Here is a 16,345-nt window from a genome sequence, read left to right on the forward strand (position 1 = left end):
CAGAGGAGAACAGACAGCCTTACCTCACACCTCCTCTTATTCCTCCAGGGAACTAAACTAAGTCGTCTCTTCCTAAAGTGATACTTCAAGGCTTCTTTATAGCTTGTTTCCAAATATAACTCAGAACAGTATATATACTCCTTTTAATTTCTTCCAACAAATCTCCTTTCAGCAGAATTTACTCTCACATATGCAATGCGAGCAGAGTCTAGTAATGTAACTTCATAGTTCCAAACAAAAAAAAAAAACCCTGAAGTTTTTCTAACAGTGAGTTCTAAGGGGAGGCGAAAGAAAAATTTTAAACCTTACCTGCACATTACCACAATGTTCATATTTACTGCCAAAAAGTTTAATCTTAAGTGGCTACTGACGGAAGCTTAACAAACCTCTTCCCCCCACCTTGCTGAAGAGCATGTTTCAGTGCCCAGATCATCATTATTTCCAGGTAATTCAGCTGGCCAGACCATCCACCCTCTTCCAAGCCCCCAGCTCAGACACACACCTGTTCTCACTGCAGACATTTTTACAGAACACCCAGGGCAGCACTGAATTACTTTAGACAGAGTCACTTCCACATTCCACCCTCAAACTCCCCTCCAAGAAGTCATCAGTCACTCTTGGCTTTCACACTCCAGTAATTTTGGAATCAACAGGAAACAGAGATCAATTGTGATTTTACTAACTCAATAATGACTCATCACTCAACTCCCCTTAGCCTTCGAATTCAGCTGCGAAGAGACACGATAGCGAGGCCAAATTAAAAATAGCAAATCTGGCTTGCACACAATTAACACTCACTCATCCATCAGATTTGCCGTGGATTGCAACATATTCAGGCATTTTAAGAAATCATCACATTATGACCATCTTTCTTATCTCCCTGTCAGATTCTAAATGCAGTTACAATTTGGCTTTCTTTGCTTAGCCAGAAGAACAATCAATAAATAACATTTATTATAGAAAACCACTGTACCGCATTCTATAACATCCATCACTCATTTTGAACTTGCCTAAATAAGTTAACTGTCTACCAGTGCCCCCAGCTAGTGCCAACAAATCCTCTATTCTTTATATTGTGAGAATACTCTCAAATCATTAGATTTCTTTCTGCTCACATAACCTCCAAGCCAAAAAAACCAAACCACATTTGCATGAAATGAGAAGTCAATAAAAAAAATTATTTCATTTACAAAAATAGAAAATCATTTTATATAAACCACTTGAATGCATTCTTCTAAAAATAAACTTAATTACAAATCTCACATGAAATTGTAACAGCATATATTAGGGCAAATGCCTACTGTAATTTAAATAGAACAAAAATGGTAAGCATATAATTTACACCAAAAAAAAAGTTTGGACTGGTGAATTTACTCTTCGGTGCTCTCTTGGAGCCACCCTTCGTTGAAACGCTAAGACAGCTTTACACTCAACAGCTCCTTACCGACACTCAAATGGTGCAGTTCAGCAAGCAATTAATTCCAAATTAAAAAGGGCTCCTGCACAGAAACCTGTGAAACAGTCAGTGGGCAAGATCTATTAGCTCTAAACTTTTAAGAAACAACGATAAACTATTTTTTTCTGTTGATATTTACTTTTAAATCATGCCTGTTCATCAAGCGTGAAGTTTTAATTGTCTCAAAATTCAGATATTCTGCATTTCAATTAAAAATCCATCTTCCATCCAAATAAGGAGATTACATAAATGAGAAGTAATATACCAGAAAATACATCATATTATATCATATATAAATTAAGGATCTGAGAAAAATGTATCTAAGATATCTAATTATTTACATGAATGAGGAGAAATGGCAAATGCTGTTCACTGGCAAAAAATCCTGTATTTTCCAGAAAGGTTGTATTTGGGAATGTGTTGTAAGAGCTGTCAGCCAATAAAAAAAATCCAGCTAAAAATATGCAAAATGAGATTAAAACTGCGTATTTAAAGCAAGTTCTTCCTGCATGCTGTTTTAAGTCATGAAAATCACTCACACCTCACCTCAATAAAAGAAAATAAATTATAATATGCTAGTAGCACTCTGAGGCCTTCATCCTAAGGAAGAAATAAGCTTTGATGGACAAATCGGAACAAAATTCATGACATTTCCACCGGAAGGTTACAAAGCTATTAATACATAGAGTTGTGGAAGCATCAGAACAGGGAATAGCTGCACATTTCTGTCAGTGCAGGCGCTCCCGGAGAACGAAGAGAAGTGCAGACCAAGCAGGCCACATCACAGCCCGTCCTCGCAGGGAGGCCACGCCACACCATCACAGAACGGCTGGCGTTCAAGGGACCTCTGGAGATCATCTTGTCCAACCCACCTGCTAACACAGGTCACACAGGAATGTGTCCAGGAGGGTTTCGAACATCTCCAGAGAAGGAGACTCCACACCCGCTCTGGGCAGCCTCTTCCAGGGCTCTGGTATCTCAAAGTAAAGAAGTTTCTCCTCATGTTCAGATGGAACCTCCTGTGTTTCAGTCTGCACCCACTGCCCCTCACCCTGTTGTTGGGCACCACTGAAAGGAGTCTGGTCCATTCTCTGACACCCACCCTGAGATATTTATAAACATCTATGAGATCCCTCTCAGCTTCTCTTCTCCAGGCTGAACAGACCCAGCTATCTGTCTCTCCTCATAAGAAAGATGCTCCAGACCCCTAATCATCTTCATAACTCCGACTCCCTTCCCTGTCCTTCTTAAACTGGGCGCCCAGAACTGGATACAGGACTCCAGATGTGGCCTCACTGGGGCAGAGTAGAGGAGGAGGACAGCCTTCCTCATTCTGCTGGTCACACTTTTCCTAATGCGCCCCAGGTATCATTGGTCTTCTTGGCCACAAGGGCACGTTGTTGACTTGTGGTCAACTGGCTGTCAAGCAGAACTCCCAGGTATTTCTCTGTAGTGTTGCTTTCCAGCAGGTCAACCCCAACTTGTACTGGTGCCTGGGGTTAATCCTCCCCACGTACAAGACCCTACACTTGCCCCTGTTAAACCTCCTCAGGTTCTTCTCTGCCCAGTCCTCCAGCCAACCATGCTCAAACAACCTCAGTTTTTGTTTCATTCTAACTGCATGTGACATCAGGTAATCTTAACAGTCACCTGTTGAGACATGGGCTTTATTTTTCATGTAACACACCATCTCCTTATCGGCCAGCTGATTCCAACCACCTTATCCTTCTGCTAAGAATACAGCCTTGGAATGCCTGACACTGCACAGCTTCCCAGTGAAAGTGCCTTCACCTGGATGACACAGCCCCACGACCATCTGACATCAACATTTTAAAAACTACGCCTTTTAACCACCCTCAAGGACGGCATTGCTTTGTGTGTTAAAGTGAGAAGGAAATACAAACACCCAGAGGAGGAATGCGACTTCTTCCCAACCCTTGCATACTGACAGCTTCTGAAGCACAACACGCGATCACTCCCTATTTTAGCATGCATGACTACAAATGTTGTTGCTCACAAAATATTATCCAGTCCCTTTTAAAAATCCAGTCACAGTATTTAACTTCAGGCTTTTCTACCCAACCAGTGGACAGATAAGAGGTGAATGAACTGATAACAACATCTTGCTATGCTTTATTTGCTGTTCATTAAAAAAAAAAAAATATATATATATAAAAAAAAGAGAGAGACCCTTGCTCTTAATTTATACTTGTCAAATCAATATTTAAACAAAACCAAATCTGGAAAGAAAAACAAACGTGAACACAACTGTGCAGCACTACGATACATCATCTGATTCCCACATTCCAATTCTCTTGCCCTCAAAGACTGCAATGTATTGCGGACAAATTTAGAGCCACTGATATCAACTAGAAAAACACCAAGAAAATCCTCAGACAGTGTTGGCTTAGGCAGTGGCATGTGTAATTCTTGTCTTCACACTATCGCTTTCTTTCATGAAAAATACTGGAAGTATCTCTTTGCCAGGTTAACCAACTCTGACTTCAATCTCGCTGACATTTCTCAAGTATAGCTGAATAATTCCATTCATATGCAAATTGTACAATAAGCAGCACTTGCAGAGACTCCCTGAGAGATGAGCATTTACTCTGTCCAAGTCTGATCTGCAGTGGCGTATCTGAAATGAAACGAGGCCCAAAAGGTACAACCCAACAACTTGCAAAAGGCGTATTTTCAACCTTGATGTTGTTTTTTCTTTTACTTTGTGGGGTATTTTTAAATATTAAAGAGATGAAAGAATTGAGAAGTGAGAATGCATCTGTTACCATCACAACTTAACCACAGTCCATGTATTTATACAGTGGAATGTCCAAAATAACACTACATCTGTTAAGATGACAGTATTTTTCCATGGGCCGTGCTGTGTTCTATGAGAGTTACTCCAAAGCCATTGTTTTTGAAGTGCTGATGGTGATCCACTCCAAATTCTTTTTGTAATCTCCATCAAATGTGTTGAATTGTAAAGCTGTTGTTCCTCAGTTATGGCTTGGGAACAACAAAACCCTAACGCATCTCATCAGTGGGCATTTGGCATTAAAGCCTTACAGCTAATGCAACATGTTTATTTAAACAATGAACTACCAGAAGAGATACACAAAACACAAACCACATAAAAACATATGTCCTTTTCACATGTGTTTCTGCTGAAGTCCAGAACCACTGCCACATACACACTCAAACGTATTTCTCTGTCTGTGCCTTATTTCTATAGGACAGCAACTGAACCAACTTGAAAGGACCTTTGTTCATTCACTGGTAACACTGGTCACATAATAGAACCACAAGCTCAAACTTTTAAAAGGGACTCTCATAACGTAATTTAAGTATTAAATGCATACTATATGCCTCTGGATGAGACACAATATAAATGAAAATAATTGTCCATGTAATCAGCCTACTCAAATGTGACAAAGATACACATTTTTATTAGCATACCCACACAAAAAGGAAACAGATGAACAAAGCATCAGAACCTTCAGTCACTCCTAGACAGGACCCAGGCAGGTTCAAGTGACAGTCTCAAACCAAACCAACTCTCAAGTTTGGAACAAGAAATGTGCTTTTCCTGAACCCTGTTTTTGCTCTTTTGTATAGTGACAACTGCACAGGCTCAATCTCCATCACTGGTGCAGCTACTGGAAGAGCTGCAAGGGTCTACCAACCTAACTTAGTGAAACAAAACCTCCATATCCAAGGTAAACGAACAACAGGACTACCAGACCCTTCGACTTTTGGAATTCTCCTCCACACACAAACGACCATACATCCAACTGGTTTGCAACTTTCCTTCCCCCAGTCTTGGTATCTCTCAGGTCTGAGGAAGAGAAGCAAAGCACAAAAAATAACTTATATGCATCTCTTCACACAGTCAGATGTTCGTTCCCCCTGTACTTCCCAGGAGGTGTGCCATTTGCAAGGCACCAAGAAAATGTATATCCATCTCAGAAGAAGAAAAAAGAAAAAAAACCCAAACACTTCAGTCACAATAAACTGAAAGAAGATGTTAACTGCGATCAAACTGCAATCAATACAGAACCACAAGCTGCTTCCACCTGCTGGGGATACAGAACCACCAGAGAGAAGCAGCAGCTAAAAATCCTGTTTTGACAGCCAGACATCGCTGCAATTCCAGTGGAATCCCCTCCATCCCAGTGGGCCTGTGAACTGTGAACACAGTTTGTGCCACCATCATGTTACATGTCTCCCTCAGCACTGATTCTCAGCTAAAAGAAGGGTAGAGCCACCTGAAAGCTTAACAAGACCAATCCACACTATTTAAGTCCATCAGTATTTTGGAGAATAAACAAAATCCCCAGAGGGATACATGAAATTTGACTAGAAAAGACAACAGTAACAATTTAACTACACATCAGAACCCTCAGGAGAAAGCAACAAAAACACCGCAATAAAAGTGATTTTTGCACTGGCAAAGGGCACAGGGAATAGGACAAACAAGGTATTTCCACTGCAATTTCAACTCTAACACTAGAGCCAAATGTTACTCTAAGATCAGCTGGGCAGCGCAAATACAGGCTTGTTCCTCAGGGCACTGCCAGCGTCTTCACTCCTCCCACAGGGTGTCCCCCATGTGCTTTCAGGCTTTTTCAAGGTACATGCTACTGTCACACAGAAGGACCAAGGGGAGGTGACCTGAGTGGCAGGGAAGCAAAACGTACTATTTGTAGAAGGACAGAAGGCAGAGACGACTCTAAACTGAAGCCAATGCAAATAATGAGGAAACCACCCTGGTGAGATCCAGGGATAAAGCCCTTCTGAAGTCCAAGTCAACTCTCTTTTAAAAGTTTGGTTACAGACTGTTTCCAGGAGCAGTTGTCACCAGACCTCGCTCCAAAATGCTGTGCCCATTTGATTAAGACTTAAGATTTGAATTATCCATCCCTACAAGACTTACACTTACAGAAAAACTTCCGATTATTTTTGAGGGCTGCTCTATCATGCATAATTTTATTATTTTTTTCTACACAAGAAGCTACTTCAGGAGCTTTCTTCTCAAATATAATGAGCTGCCTGTTTACAAAGCCAGGAAAACCAGCACGGTGTAAATTTATGTTTGGGGAAGCTGGTTTTGCATCCAAGAGATCTGGAATTCACTTTCCTCGCTAATAACCTCTTCCAAACCCAATAGTTCAGCTCTTGCAAAATTTACCTGTGCATACATATCAGGAAGACTTCTCAAGCCAGTACCAGCAAACCAGATACAGTGTCCCCCCCTAAGTATAAAGGAAACCTCCCACCAGCTTGCAAAAACTCATTTTACAAACCCACAGCAACACTAATGGGAGTAAATAGAATGTGACACTCTCCTAACCTTACCAACACACAGCTACCAGCAAGATCCTTTCAACTGCTGTGCTCAGAGACGTTTCAGCCCGTAAATACTCTCCACGTTTCAGCAGAGATGTGTACATAACTAAATAGAACTTGGGCACCTTAGTCCTCCCTGCCACCGCATCTCATCTGTCTTAAATAAACTGCCACTGTAACACAATTTGAAGATAATGATGTACTCCGTTCTTGAGAATCACACATTCAGCTGCAGCTACCTGCTGTACTCCAGTAGTAACAAATGGAAGAGGTACTTCAAAGAGCACATTATCCCAGCTCTAATTTATGCATGCTCCCTCTTACCATCAAGCCATTTATTTTAAACCTGTCAAATATACTTGTAATGTAGCATCATGAATAATTTAAAAAGTAATCTGTATAAACCAAGTTTATAAACTTAACAGCAGGTACAGTACCCTTCATTCAAGCAGTCTGCACTCTGATAAAGTACAAGGGATCTTTGACTACTTCAGCATGGATTCACAACATCATATTTTTTCCTGCCTCTAATCAAACCCTCCACTGTTTGAACAGTACTGTATAAGTAGCTGACGTAAATAAGCAGTGTACTGATTCATCAACTGTTCATACTGAAGGAAAAAACAAAGCTCCTGGAAACAAACAGTAAAAATGACCCACCACCCATTCAACGGCAGGGAAAAAAAAACAGAAAAAAAACCACCCACACAAAGTTTGACTCCATCATTAAGAACTCAAATATTCTCTGTGTTTCCCTGATGCCACATTCTGACACTTCTCCCCTCCATCGGGAGAAGAGATGCTCAGCAAAGAGCTCAAAAAAACCTCCACCTGTTAAGAGAAAGTGTTGTGATCAGGGTTGATGCTCACACTTCCAAGTAAACAGCACTATCTTTACAGCGCGTAATGGCACCAATAAGAGGTTTGCAGATAACACTCGGACTGGTCACAGAGCTATTTCAATAACACGTCCCTCGCTGGCAACACAGAGCAAACAACTCATTAGGTCATTGGACTTGCCCAAAACACACATCTGCACAAACTAAGCACTCGCAAAAGCAGTACACATACCTATTTTATATACCGTTACAGTAAAGCCCATATGAGTGCAGTTCGCCTATTTCCTGCTTGAAAACTTTCTTATTTGTATAACATACACTTTACATCAACGGCACAGCATAAAGTTCTTAAAGCGCAACCTAGATGGCACTCCAGTGACAATCTTAAAAATAAATATTGCACCAAGTTATTATTAAAATGACTTGGTGTTGCTACAAAAGCAGACATTCACTATTCTACAAAAATATTTGCTAAGTGGACTTGTTCCTCCAGAGGAATTATCTCAGTACTTTATTAGGGTGTGAGGTCCCTTCTCACTGGTAGGTCAAACACAACAGTCTCCTTGAAAAACTATCTGGGGAGTCACTGAAACACAGAGATGCTTATTTCTCCTCATACTATCAAGTTTACTAAGAAAGCAACAGATTAATAGGAATTGTACACATCCAGATGTATAAAAAAAATAAAATTATATTACATTGAAGATTATAAGCTATATGCAAATCAATCTGTAAATAAGAAATAATAATTTTGCTTTTCAACACATTTTAAATAATCTTGTGCCACAACAGCACCTTCTTGAGGATCTCAACACTGAAGAAGTTAATTGGTGCCTTGAAAGATATCCTAAGGGAAATGCTCATATTTAGCATTTGCAGAGGTTAAAAAACTTTCAGTGATAAACGCAGGTTAAACCTTCACAATACACCACCATGCTACAACAGCAGTTCTGCCAGACTGCATCATCAAACTTATTGAGCAAAAACAAGCCCTTCCTAAAGGAACCAGAGCCTATTTTTGAGTTTGGGGACTCAGTACAGCCCTGTTTGCAGAGCACAGGAATACATGAATGAACACTGTGAGCTGCTAATCTGCCGGTCTTCAAAGTTTGTCTCAGTTCTGAACACAAAAAAAGACAAATATAGTACTGCAGAAATCAGTCCAGATTGTACCTGTCATGACTTGGCTAAGAGAGAAAAAAAAAACAACCCAAAAAACCACATAGAAGACAGGCTGGCTAACAACCGCAAATGTGTCTCCATCAACTACTGTTTGTTGAGCTCTGCTTTTGTATAATAAAAAAAAAAAAAAAAAAATTAAACTATTCTTTTTAAAGTGGCTTTCATAAATCATAAAAACTAATGCAACTAACCTACACAAAGAAGCTGTCTATACAATTTACAGTGATAGAAAAATTATACATGTCAAATATATCAAAATACTAAAACAGTGTTTCTACCTTTCAAACACATCATCGCATTCCTGAAGTCTTCCTGAGCACAGAACTCCTCAAAGCAGCGTGTTCCATCACCACCTAAGCCCAGAAACCCTAAAAGCTCAACTCGGTCAGAAAGGTCTGAGATAAACTGAAACTACAAATCTGCAACAACTTCAGTTATGAGACTCTTGAGACAATTACTCCAACTGCAGCTTTTTTTAAAAATTTACTAACAAACACAAGTTTTCTTTAGCAAACTGCAGTTTACCCATTCCTATGTTCCTATGTACACACTCACACATATGAATCAAAAACAGCTGCTACTTGATAACATCCCAAAGTATTTCCAAATGGGAAAGCTTTATACTAAAATCTAAATAGGAATGTATTTAATTCCATAAACCAAAGTTTAAAGAAGATTTTCAGAAAGTTGCCATTGCTTCTCAGCTTCTCCTTAGTATTTCAAGTAAAATACTGCCCATTAAGCTGATTAATTTAACTACAAATAATCTAGAGAAATACTCTAAATTTTTTTAAATAATTATTCAGTACATTTTGTAAGTTATGAGCTTTAGGGTCATTAGAGATGATGAGCTAGATAAGTTGTTTTCTGTGGGGGATCATAAAGTTAACATCCAGTGTGAGAAAAACAGGTTTCCTGCATATATTATTTCCTCTCTCACACGAAGTTCAGGAACATAAACAAACTTGTCTACAATGAGACTGCGGTAGCTCACAATTCACACAGATGGAATATACACACAATATAACTAATCGCTTAACAAATCTGCCTCTTTGGTCTCACTCGGTTCATAGTTCCAGTGATCACTGGTAAAATCTACTTCAGAGCAAAAAGAAAGAAAATTGGAGAAGAGAAAAAAAGCTTCAGTTAAACATGAACTGAAATTGTCCTTTAAATCTCATAGTTAACAACCCTGAAATATATTTTAATTCTAAATGCTAGATGCTCAAAAAACTAAGTTCTCCTCACCAAAGACATTATCCTTCAAGACTGTCTTAGTAAACGCTAGTTTAGCAGAAAGTTAAACAGGATTTGAAACAACTTTTCCCAAGGTGACATATACTGATAGAAATTAATTATTTACCAAGGAAGACATATTTTAAAATCATCAAACGGTTATTTCTCAACACTAGATTTCATGTGTATATTTCAAGATGAAAACAATTTCAGTGTCACTGGAGTTGTGCTTTAACTGCACGCCAGAATAAGGTTGAAGAAACAACTGGTCAAGGAAAGGCTGACATAAAAATGAACACAATACTTTATGAGATCTGAATTTCCCTATAAAAGTCAATAAATCACACCTTCTGTTGTACTGAAGTTAAACTAATTGACCTGTCTCCTCACTCTCTGCAACCCCTTCCTTTCCTCACAAGATCCTTGAAAACCAAGTTAAGTTTCCTTCACTTCTAGCGTATTTCTCTCTCTGAAAGAGTAGGTTCAGCACTGAAACTTCCAACACGCATTGTTCCAAACCCACCCCTCTGCTTCCTCACGTTCTCAACGCATTTTGCCTGATATTAGCCAAGTCTCTACCATTTCCCAACTCCTCCAGTTTCTGAGTCACACAAAGTCTTTGCTCCAGCGCTGGTACAGAAAACGCTTTCAAAGTACAATCTAACGCTATCAAAAAAGTCAAAGTACCGCCTGGCTCACCATGGCTCTCTGAACATTCTCCTCCTCTCCCCTTCCTGGTGAACCCAACTGACACCAATTCCTTAAACGCTCTGGCATTTTCTACTCACAACCTCAATTAGAGAAGGAATTATCCGGCTCCTATTTTAACAACATTCACTAACCGCCAGGCGCAATATGAAAACGCTGATGTGAAAGCGAGGTGTGTGTAATGCTGACAGGTCAGGAGGGTTTTTACTAAGCAACCTGGGAGAGAGATTAGACATGCAGCATGAGCTACTGCTTGTTAACACCAGAAACACAAAATATAACCCGAACAGACAAACAAAAGCTCAGAGCTAACATGAACAGATCCATCAAGCTACCTATCAGTCTGAAGTACCATCAGACCTAAACCCATGATTTGTATTATGAATGTTTAACCCATTCCCTTCTAGCCATTCCCTTCGTAAATGTACACAGGGGTGGAAATCAAACCCCCATCATGCTCAAGGTAGAAAAGGAAGAAAACACAGAGTTCACGCTTCATCTTAAACGCACCCCTAGGAAGAAACAGTCTCCAACAGTTGTAGCTTGATATATCAAATGCCTTGTTACGCCAGCACATACTTTATCTCAATGAAGTGTCTTTTTATTTTTGTGCCATTCTAACAAAATCTCAGGAAACTCTTAGCATTTTTAATGACTGTTTTTGAATCAGAAGTTTCTAATAAAGCTACCTGCATTTTAAAGAGGTTTCTGTCATCCAACCATGAACAGATTTTATATAATTTAGCATTAAAGGGATGGGTCTCTCCCCTCCTGTTGTAACTCCTTTGTATTCCTATTTAGGAATGCCTTGCTTGTTTGACCGAAAATGGAAGTGTCTTTTAGCTATGACACAGTATATATGAAAAACAAATAAAAATTAAGATTAATCTTCCTTCCACTATTGTGGGGAGAGAGAAGAATATGAAGAGATGCAAAACATCTGCTCTGGAGATCATTTTTGCCCCTAACAGCAAAATTCTTTCAGCAATAACTCGTGAAAACAAAGGCTATTAAACTGTAAACTACAAAGACGATCGATTAGAGGCAGTATTCAGCTAAGACAAGTTTTTCAGCATTATCTTCCCGTATTTAAACGCCTAGATCTTCTTCAGAAGATATTTCACTTGGGAGGCTCTTAATTGGGTCATTTTCACTAAGTGGCAACCGCAAACACTTCAGAGGACTGGAACCTAAAATCCTAAAATAATGTTCCTGCCTTGTTTTATTGCCAGAGCTGGACACGCATTTTTATTTGAAGGTGTTCTGTACCAGGTAAGACAAGAAAAAAACCCCACAACTGTAAGCATGTAACCTAGCAGTTTAAGGATACTCCAGACCTCCTCTCCTGTTTTTCCACACTACTCGATCCTTCGCAAGCCCTTCCCTGAACAAGGGCACTGGGGTTTTGTTTTTAAACTTAGAGATTAATCTTCCCTCTCGAAAATAGCTCTAACCAAAAAGTTCAACTCGTAGAAGACAGACTGTGGCTCTCCGGCCCTAACTGGCCCTGCCACTGCAATGCAAAAGCCTAAGTACGGCCTTAATTTGCAAGTAGTTAATTGGCATTCACTGGCTAATGAAACACAGTATTACTCAACATGCATTACAGGCTCCATCCATGCGTTTCTTGCTCACTTTTGGTTTCTGTAGTCAGCCTCATTGCCAGTGCATCCTAAAAAACTTCCCTTTCTCTTCAACCTGAAACTACTACTTCTAGAAAAGCATTTCTAGCTTCTAAGTTCTTACCCTTCTACATTTAAAAGAGAGAAAACTCATCTCTCCCTCCTTTCTCTCCAACAACAAGTATCTTTTGGAAAATGAGAGGCACACAACAACAGCTCAAGGAGTATCTTGAAAAACACACACAGCGGAAGACATTAAAGCATCGAGATGCAGTAAAGAAACATCCCTGTTTCTACAGACGCAGGAACAGAGGGAGCAGATTTTAAAACGCTTGGGCTCCAAGGCACATTTACCATCTCCCCAGCACTCCAGAAACCAAGGGAAGGCTAATTTCATGCAAGAGATCCTCAACCCAACACGAGCCCGACATACCAGAAAAAACACAAAACGATCAGCACCGGGGATTAATATGGTGATGATTGCAGCCTAATCAATCGCAGCGCCAGCCATCCCTGCCCCCTTTATTTCCCCCTTGCGACCGAAGTGGGCGGGCGCTGCAAGATAATCACAGGTTGGAAACGCACAAAAACAAAAGTCGAGGGTTTTGCAACTCGCGAGCAAAGGCGGAGGAGAGCGATGGGCAGGGGCCGAGCGGCAGGACGGACCCGCACCCCGCGGTGCAGCCAGCGCGGCCGCGCACGATGAACCACGTTCGTCTGGGCGCAGCGGTCGCACACGCGGAGGAAACAGCCCGCACGCTGCCAACTGCACAAACCTTAATGCTGGATGCAACACAGCTGCTTGCATTAAAAGGAAAAATAAAAATACACCTTTAAGAATACAGCCCATCCGGCCATCAAGCGTTTTTATTTACGCACAAGAACTAACGACCTAGAAATAAATTTAAAAAAAAAAAAATCATAACAGCAGACTTTGACCTTTAGATTGCGGGATGCCGCCGTAATTCTGCACCCCGAGCAGAAGCGAGTGAAAACCTTTCCTCGGTAGTAAAGCGGCAATAAAAGGCACGGCGCTTGTTTCCAGGAATTCTTGCATACAGCCTCTAAATATTGACAAAGATCAAGCTCTTTCCATGCGGGGAAAGCAAGCATGGCTCTTCCCAGCCTGCAAGTGTTTACTACGCAGCTCGCAGCGCTGGCTGCAGAGGTCTAGACACTGCACCGGGCTCTGGAGGGGATTAGGAGTAGTAGGCGGCTCAGGTGGGGGAAACACAAAGGAGCGAACGGATGGGCATCGCGACCCCCCCCGCCTCCTCCGGGCTGCGGCTCTGCCGAGCCCGTGTGTAAAATACAGACACCCCCCCCCCTTACCCCCTCCCCTTCCCCGGGGGAAGCAAAGGAGACGTGCAGCCCCGGGTTGTTAAACGTGCTGGAGGAGCAGATGCGTAACAGGAGGAAAACCACGCACATCCCCGCTGGCAGGGGCGAGCCCCGCTCAGCGCGGCGGGAAACGGGGGGCGCCCCTCACGCGCCCCCTCACACACACCCCTCCAGGGAACCTCTCACACCCCCCCCCCCCCCAAACAGCCAACGCCCTCCCACCCCCTTCACCCCCACACCGGGACCCTCCCCCGCGGTTCCCTAACCCGCCCCGGGGGCCCCTCGCCGACCCCCCAACCCCCGGCCGACACGCACCGTACTCACTTTCCCCATTTGTTGGCCACAGACAAAGTGCGGCGAAGACGAGCAGGAACCCCCAGACGACGGCGAGGGACCCTCCTCCAGCGCCAGACTTCATTCCTCTTTTTTTAATTGGACAAAATCCTCCTTTCTCGAAAAAAAAAAAAAAAAAGTCCAAAATTGTTCGCTTTTCTTTTCTCTCCCCGTCCTCTAAAAATAACGAAGGAGGCAAAAGGCAGACGAGAAGCGGGGCTGGATAAATAAATCCACGTTGCCTCAAAAAAAAAACGTAAAAAAACAAGACCCTTCGGGCTGGCAAACCGGAGGGTTTCTGAGGTCCCTGGGTGTTGATCTTCCGGAGCAACCACACCAAAAATACACAGAATCTTCAAGATGTATTAAGGGCAACAACAACAACAAGGCATGAAAGCCCCGGGGCGACGCTGTGTCCGGGGCGGCGGGGCGGGGGGCGCCGCCGTCTCCCCTCAGCGCCGGCTGCAGTGGTACATGGTGCACGGGAGTCGCAAACATGAGGCACATCGGGGCTGGCAGTCTGCATCTTCAACCTCCATTTTCAAACACCGCACACGGAGGCAGCCGAGCACACACAGACACAAAAACCGGGGGGGGGTGCGACCCAGACAATCTTATTACAAAACAACAGCTCCGCCGTCCCTCCGCGCGGGGACGGGGCTGCCCTGGCGGGATCCCCCCGGTTCCTCTCCCCGCTCAGCGAGGGGAGGCGGGGGGGGGAAACACCCCACGCACAACCACCACCCACAACAACACCGCCACAAGTCCGGCTGGCTGCAGAGCGCTCGAAATGCGGAATTTGGAGCGAAAATGAATTAAAAAGGCTTCCCCCCTACTCCTCCTCTTCCTCTCCTCGGCGCCGCTGCCACAGGCTCCTTCTCAAAAAAAAAAAAAGAAAAAAAAATCCAGGACACACACACAAAGCAGCAGCAGCAGCAGCAGCAGCAGCAGGGCGAGCGGAGCGGCTCAGCACCCCGCCTCCTCCCCCCGCAGCTCTCCTCCTCGCATCCCTCCGAGCCGCCTTGCCATCGCGCCGGGGGCGGGGGGGAGGACGACGACAACAACAACAAAAACCACCCAGCGAATTTGTAAATCCTTCTTTTTTTTTTTTTTTTTTGCCTCCTCCTCTGGGTGTGCGCGCGCTGCAAACCTTCCCCTCGCGCTGCCCAGCCCAGGGGAGGGGGAGGGGGAGCCGGGACGAGGTGTGCGTGTGTGAGCCGGGGGGGCGGCGGGGGGGGACGAGGAAGGCGATCCGGTTTGCTGAAGGTCAAAGCCCAGGAGCTTGTTGCGAAGGGTCTGTAAATTCCTCCGGGAGGGAAGCGGGTGGCGGGGGGAAGGGTCTCGCTGCTGCCGCTCCTCCCGATTAATTCGCCGCTCGCTCGCAGCAGGGTTCGCAGCGCTCTGCCGCCGCGTCTTCCCCCTCCTTCTCCTCCTCCTCCTCCGCGCTGGCTGCCTTCGCACGACGCAGAGCGAGCGCTGGTAAACAAGAGCCCCGGCGTCGCTCCGCCGCGCCCGCCGCCGCTTCTCCGCTCTGCGGCCGCGCGGGGACGGGGCTCGCGCCCGCCCGCTCCCTCCCGCGCGCGCACGCGCCCTCTTCTCGCGCGGGGGCGCGCGCGCTCAAACACGCTCACCCCCCGGCCCCCCCCTCCCCTCCTCTCTCCTCGCAGGCTCCCCGCGCTCAGGCGGCGGCGGCGGCGGCGCGCGCGGAGGCGGCGGCGGGGCGCGAGCGGGCGCGAGGCAAAAGCCGGAGCGGCGCCGCGCGGAGCGGAGCGGGGCGGCTGCACCGCGGGCCGGGCCGGGCCGGGCTGGGCTGTGCTGTGCTGTGCTGTGCTGTGCTGTGCTGTGCTGTGCTGTGCTGCGCTGCTCCACCGCTCCGGCGGCCGAGCCGACGGGATGAAGGGGAAGAAGAAGACGGCGGCCGAGCCCTGATGGCCGCAGCGAGCATCCTGCGGGCGGGAAAGAACGGCGGGAGAGCCAGCGAGCGACCCCCTTGCTAGTGCCGACACCTCTGTGTTCCGCAGGAATGCAAAATTAAAACGGAAGGGACCGAGTTAGGGGGAGTGAGAAACGCGTCGCTTTGATTTTCACGTGTTTGTTTATTTACTGCGTTTAATTTGGAACGGGCTGACCAGAGATGTTGTGGAGTCTCCTACTCCGGAGACATTGAGAACCCACCTGGGCACCTTTGTGTGTAACCTCACCGGGGTGTTCCTGCTCCGGCGGAGGTGTTGGGCTCCATGATCTTTTGAGGTCCCTTCCAATCCCTGGCATTCTATGATTCT

General features: G+C 44.3%; 1 protein-coding gene across 2 annotated transcripts in view; it reads right to left on the reverse strand.

The window, feature by feature from the left end:
• The window catches only part of IGF1R (insulin like growth factor 1 receptor), a 164,218-nt gene extending 148,717 nt beyond the window's left edge, over positions 1-15,501 (reverse strand). For both annotated transcript variants that reach the window (XM_080351578.1, XM_080351577.1), the window contains exon 1: positions 14,055-15,501. In XM_080351578.1, the coding sequence (XP_080207704.1) occupies positions 14,055-14,148 (94 nt within the window). In that variant the 5' untranslated portion in view covers positions 14,149-15,501. The remainder of the gene's footprint in view (positions 1-14,054) is intronic.
• Between the last annotated feature and the right edge of the window lie 844 nt (positions 15,502-16,345).

The sequence above is a fragment of the Nesoenas mayeri genome (genome assembly GCF_963082525.1).
Source record: "Nesoenas mayeri genome assembly, chromosome: 11".
Taxonomy (NCBI): domain Eukaryota; kingdom Metazoa; phylum Chordata; class Aves; order Columbiformes; family Columbidae; genus Nesoenas; species Nesoenas mayeri.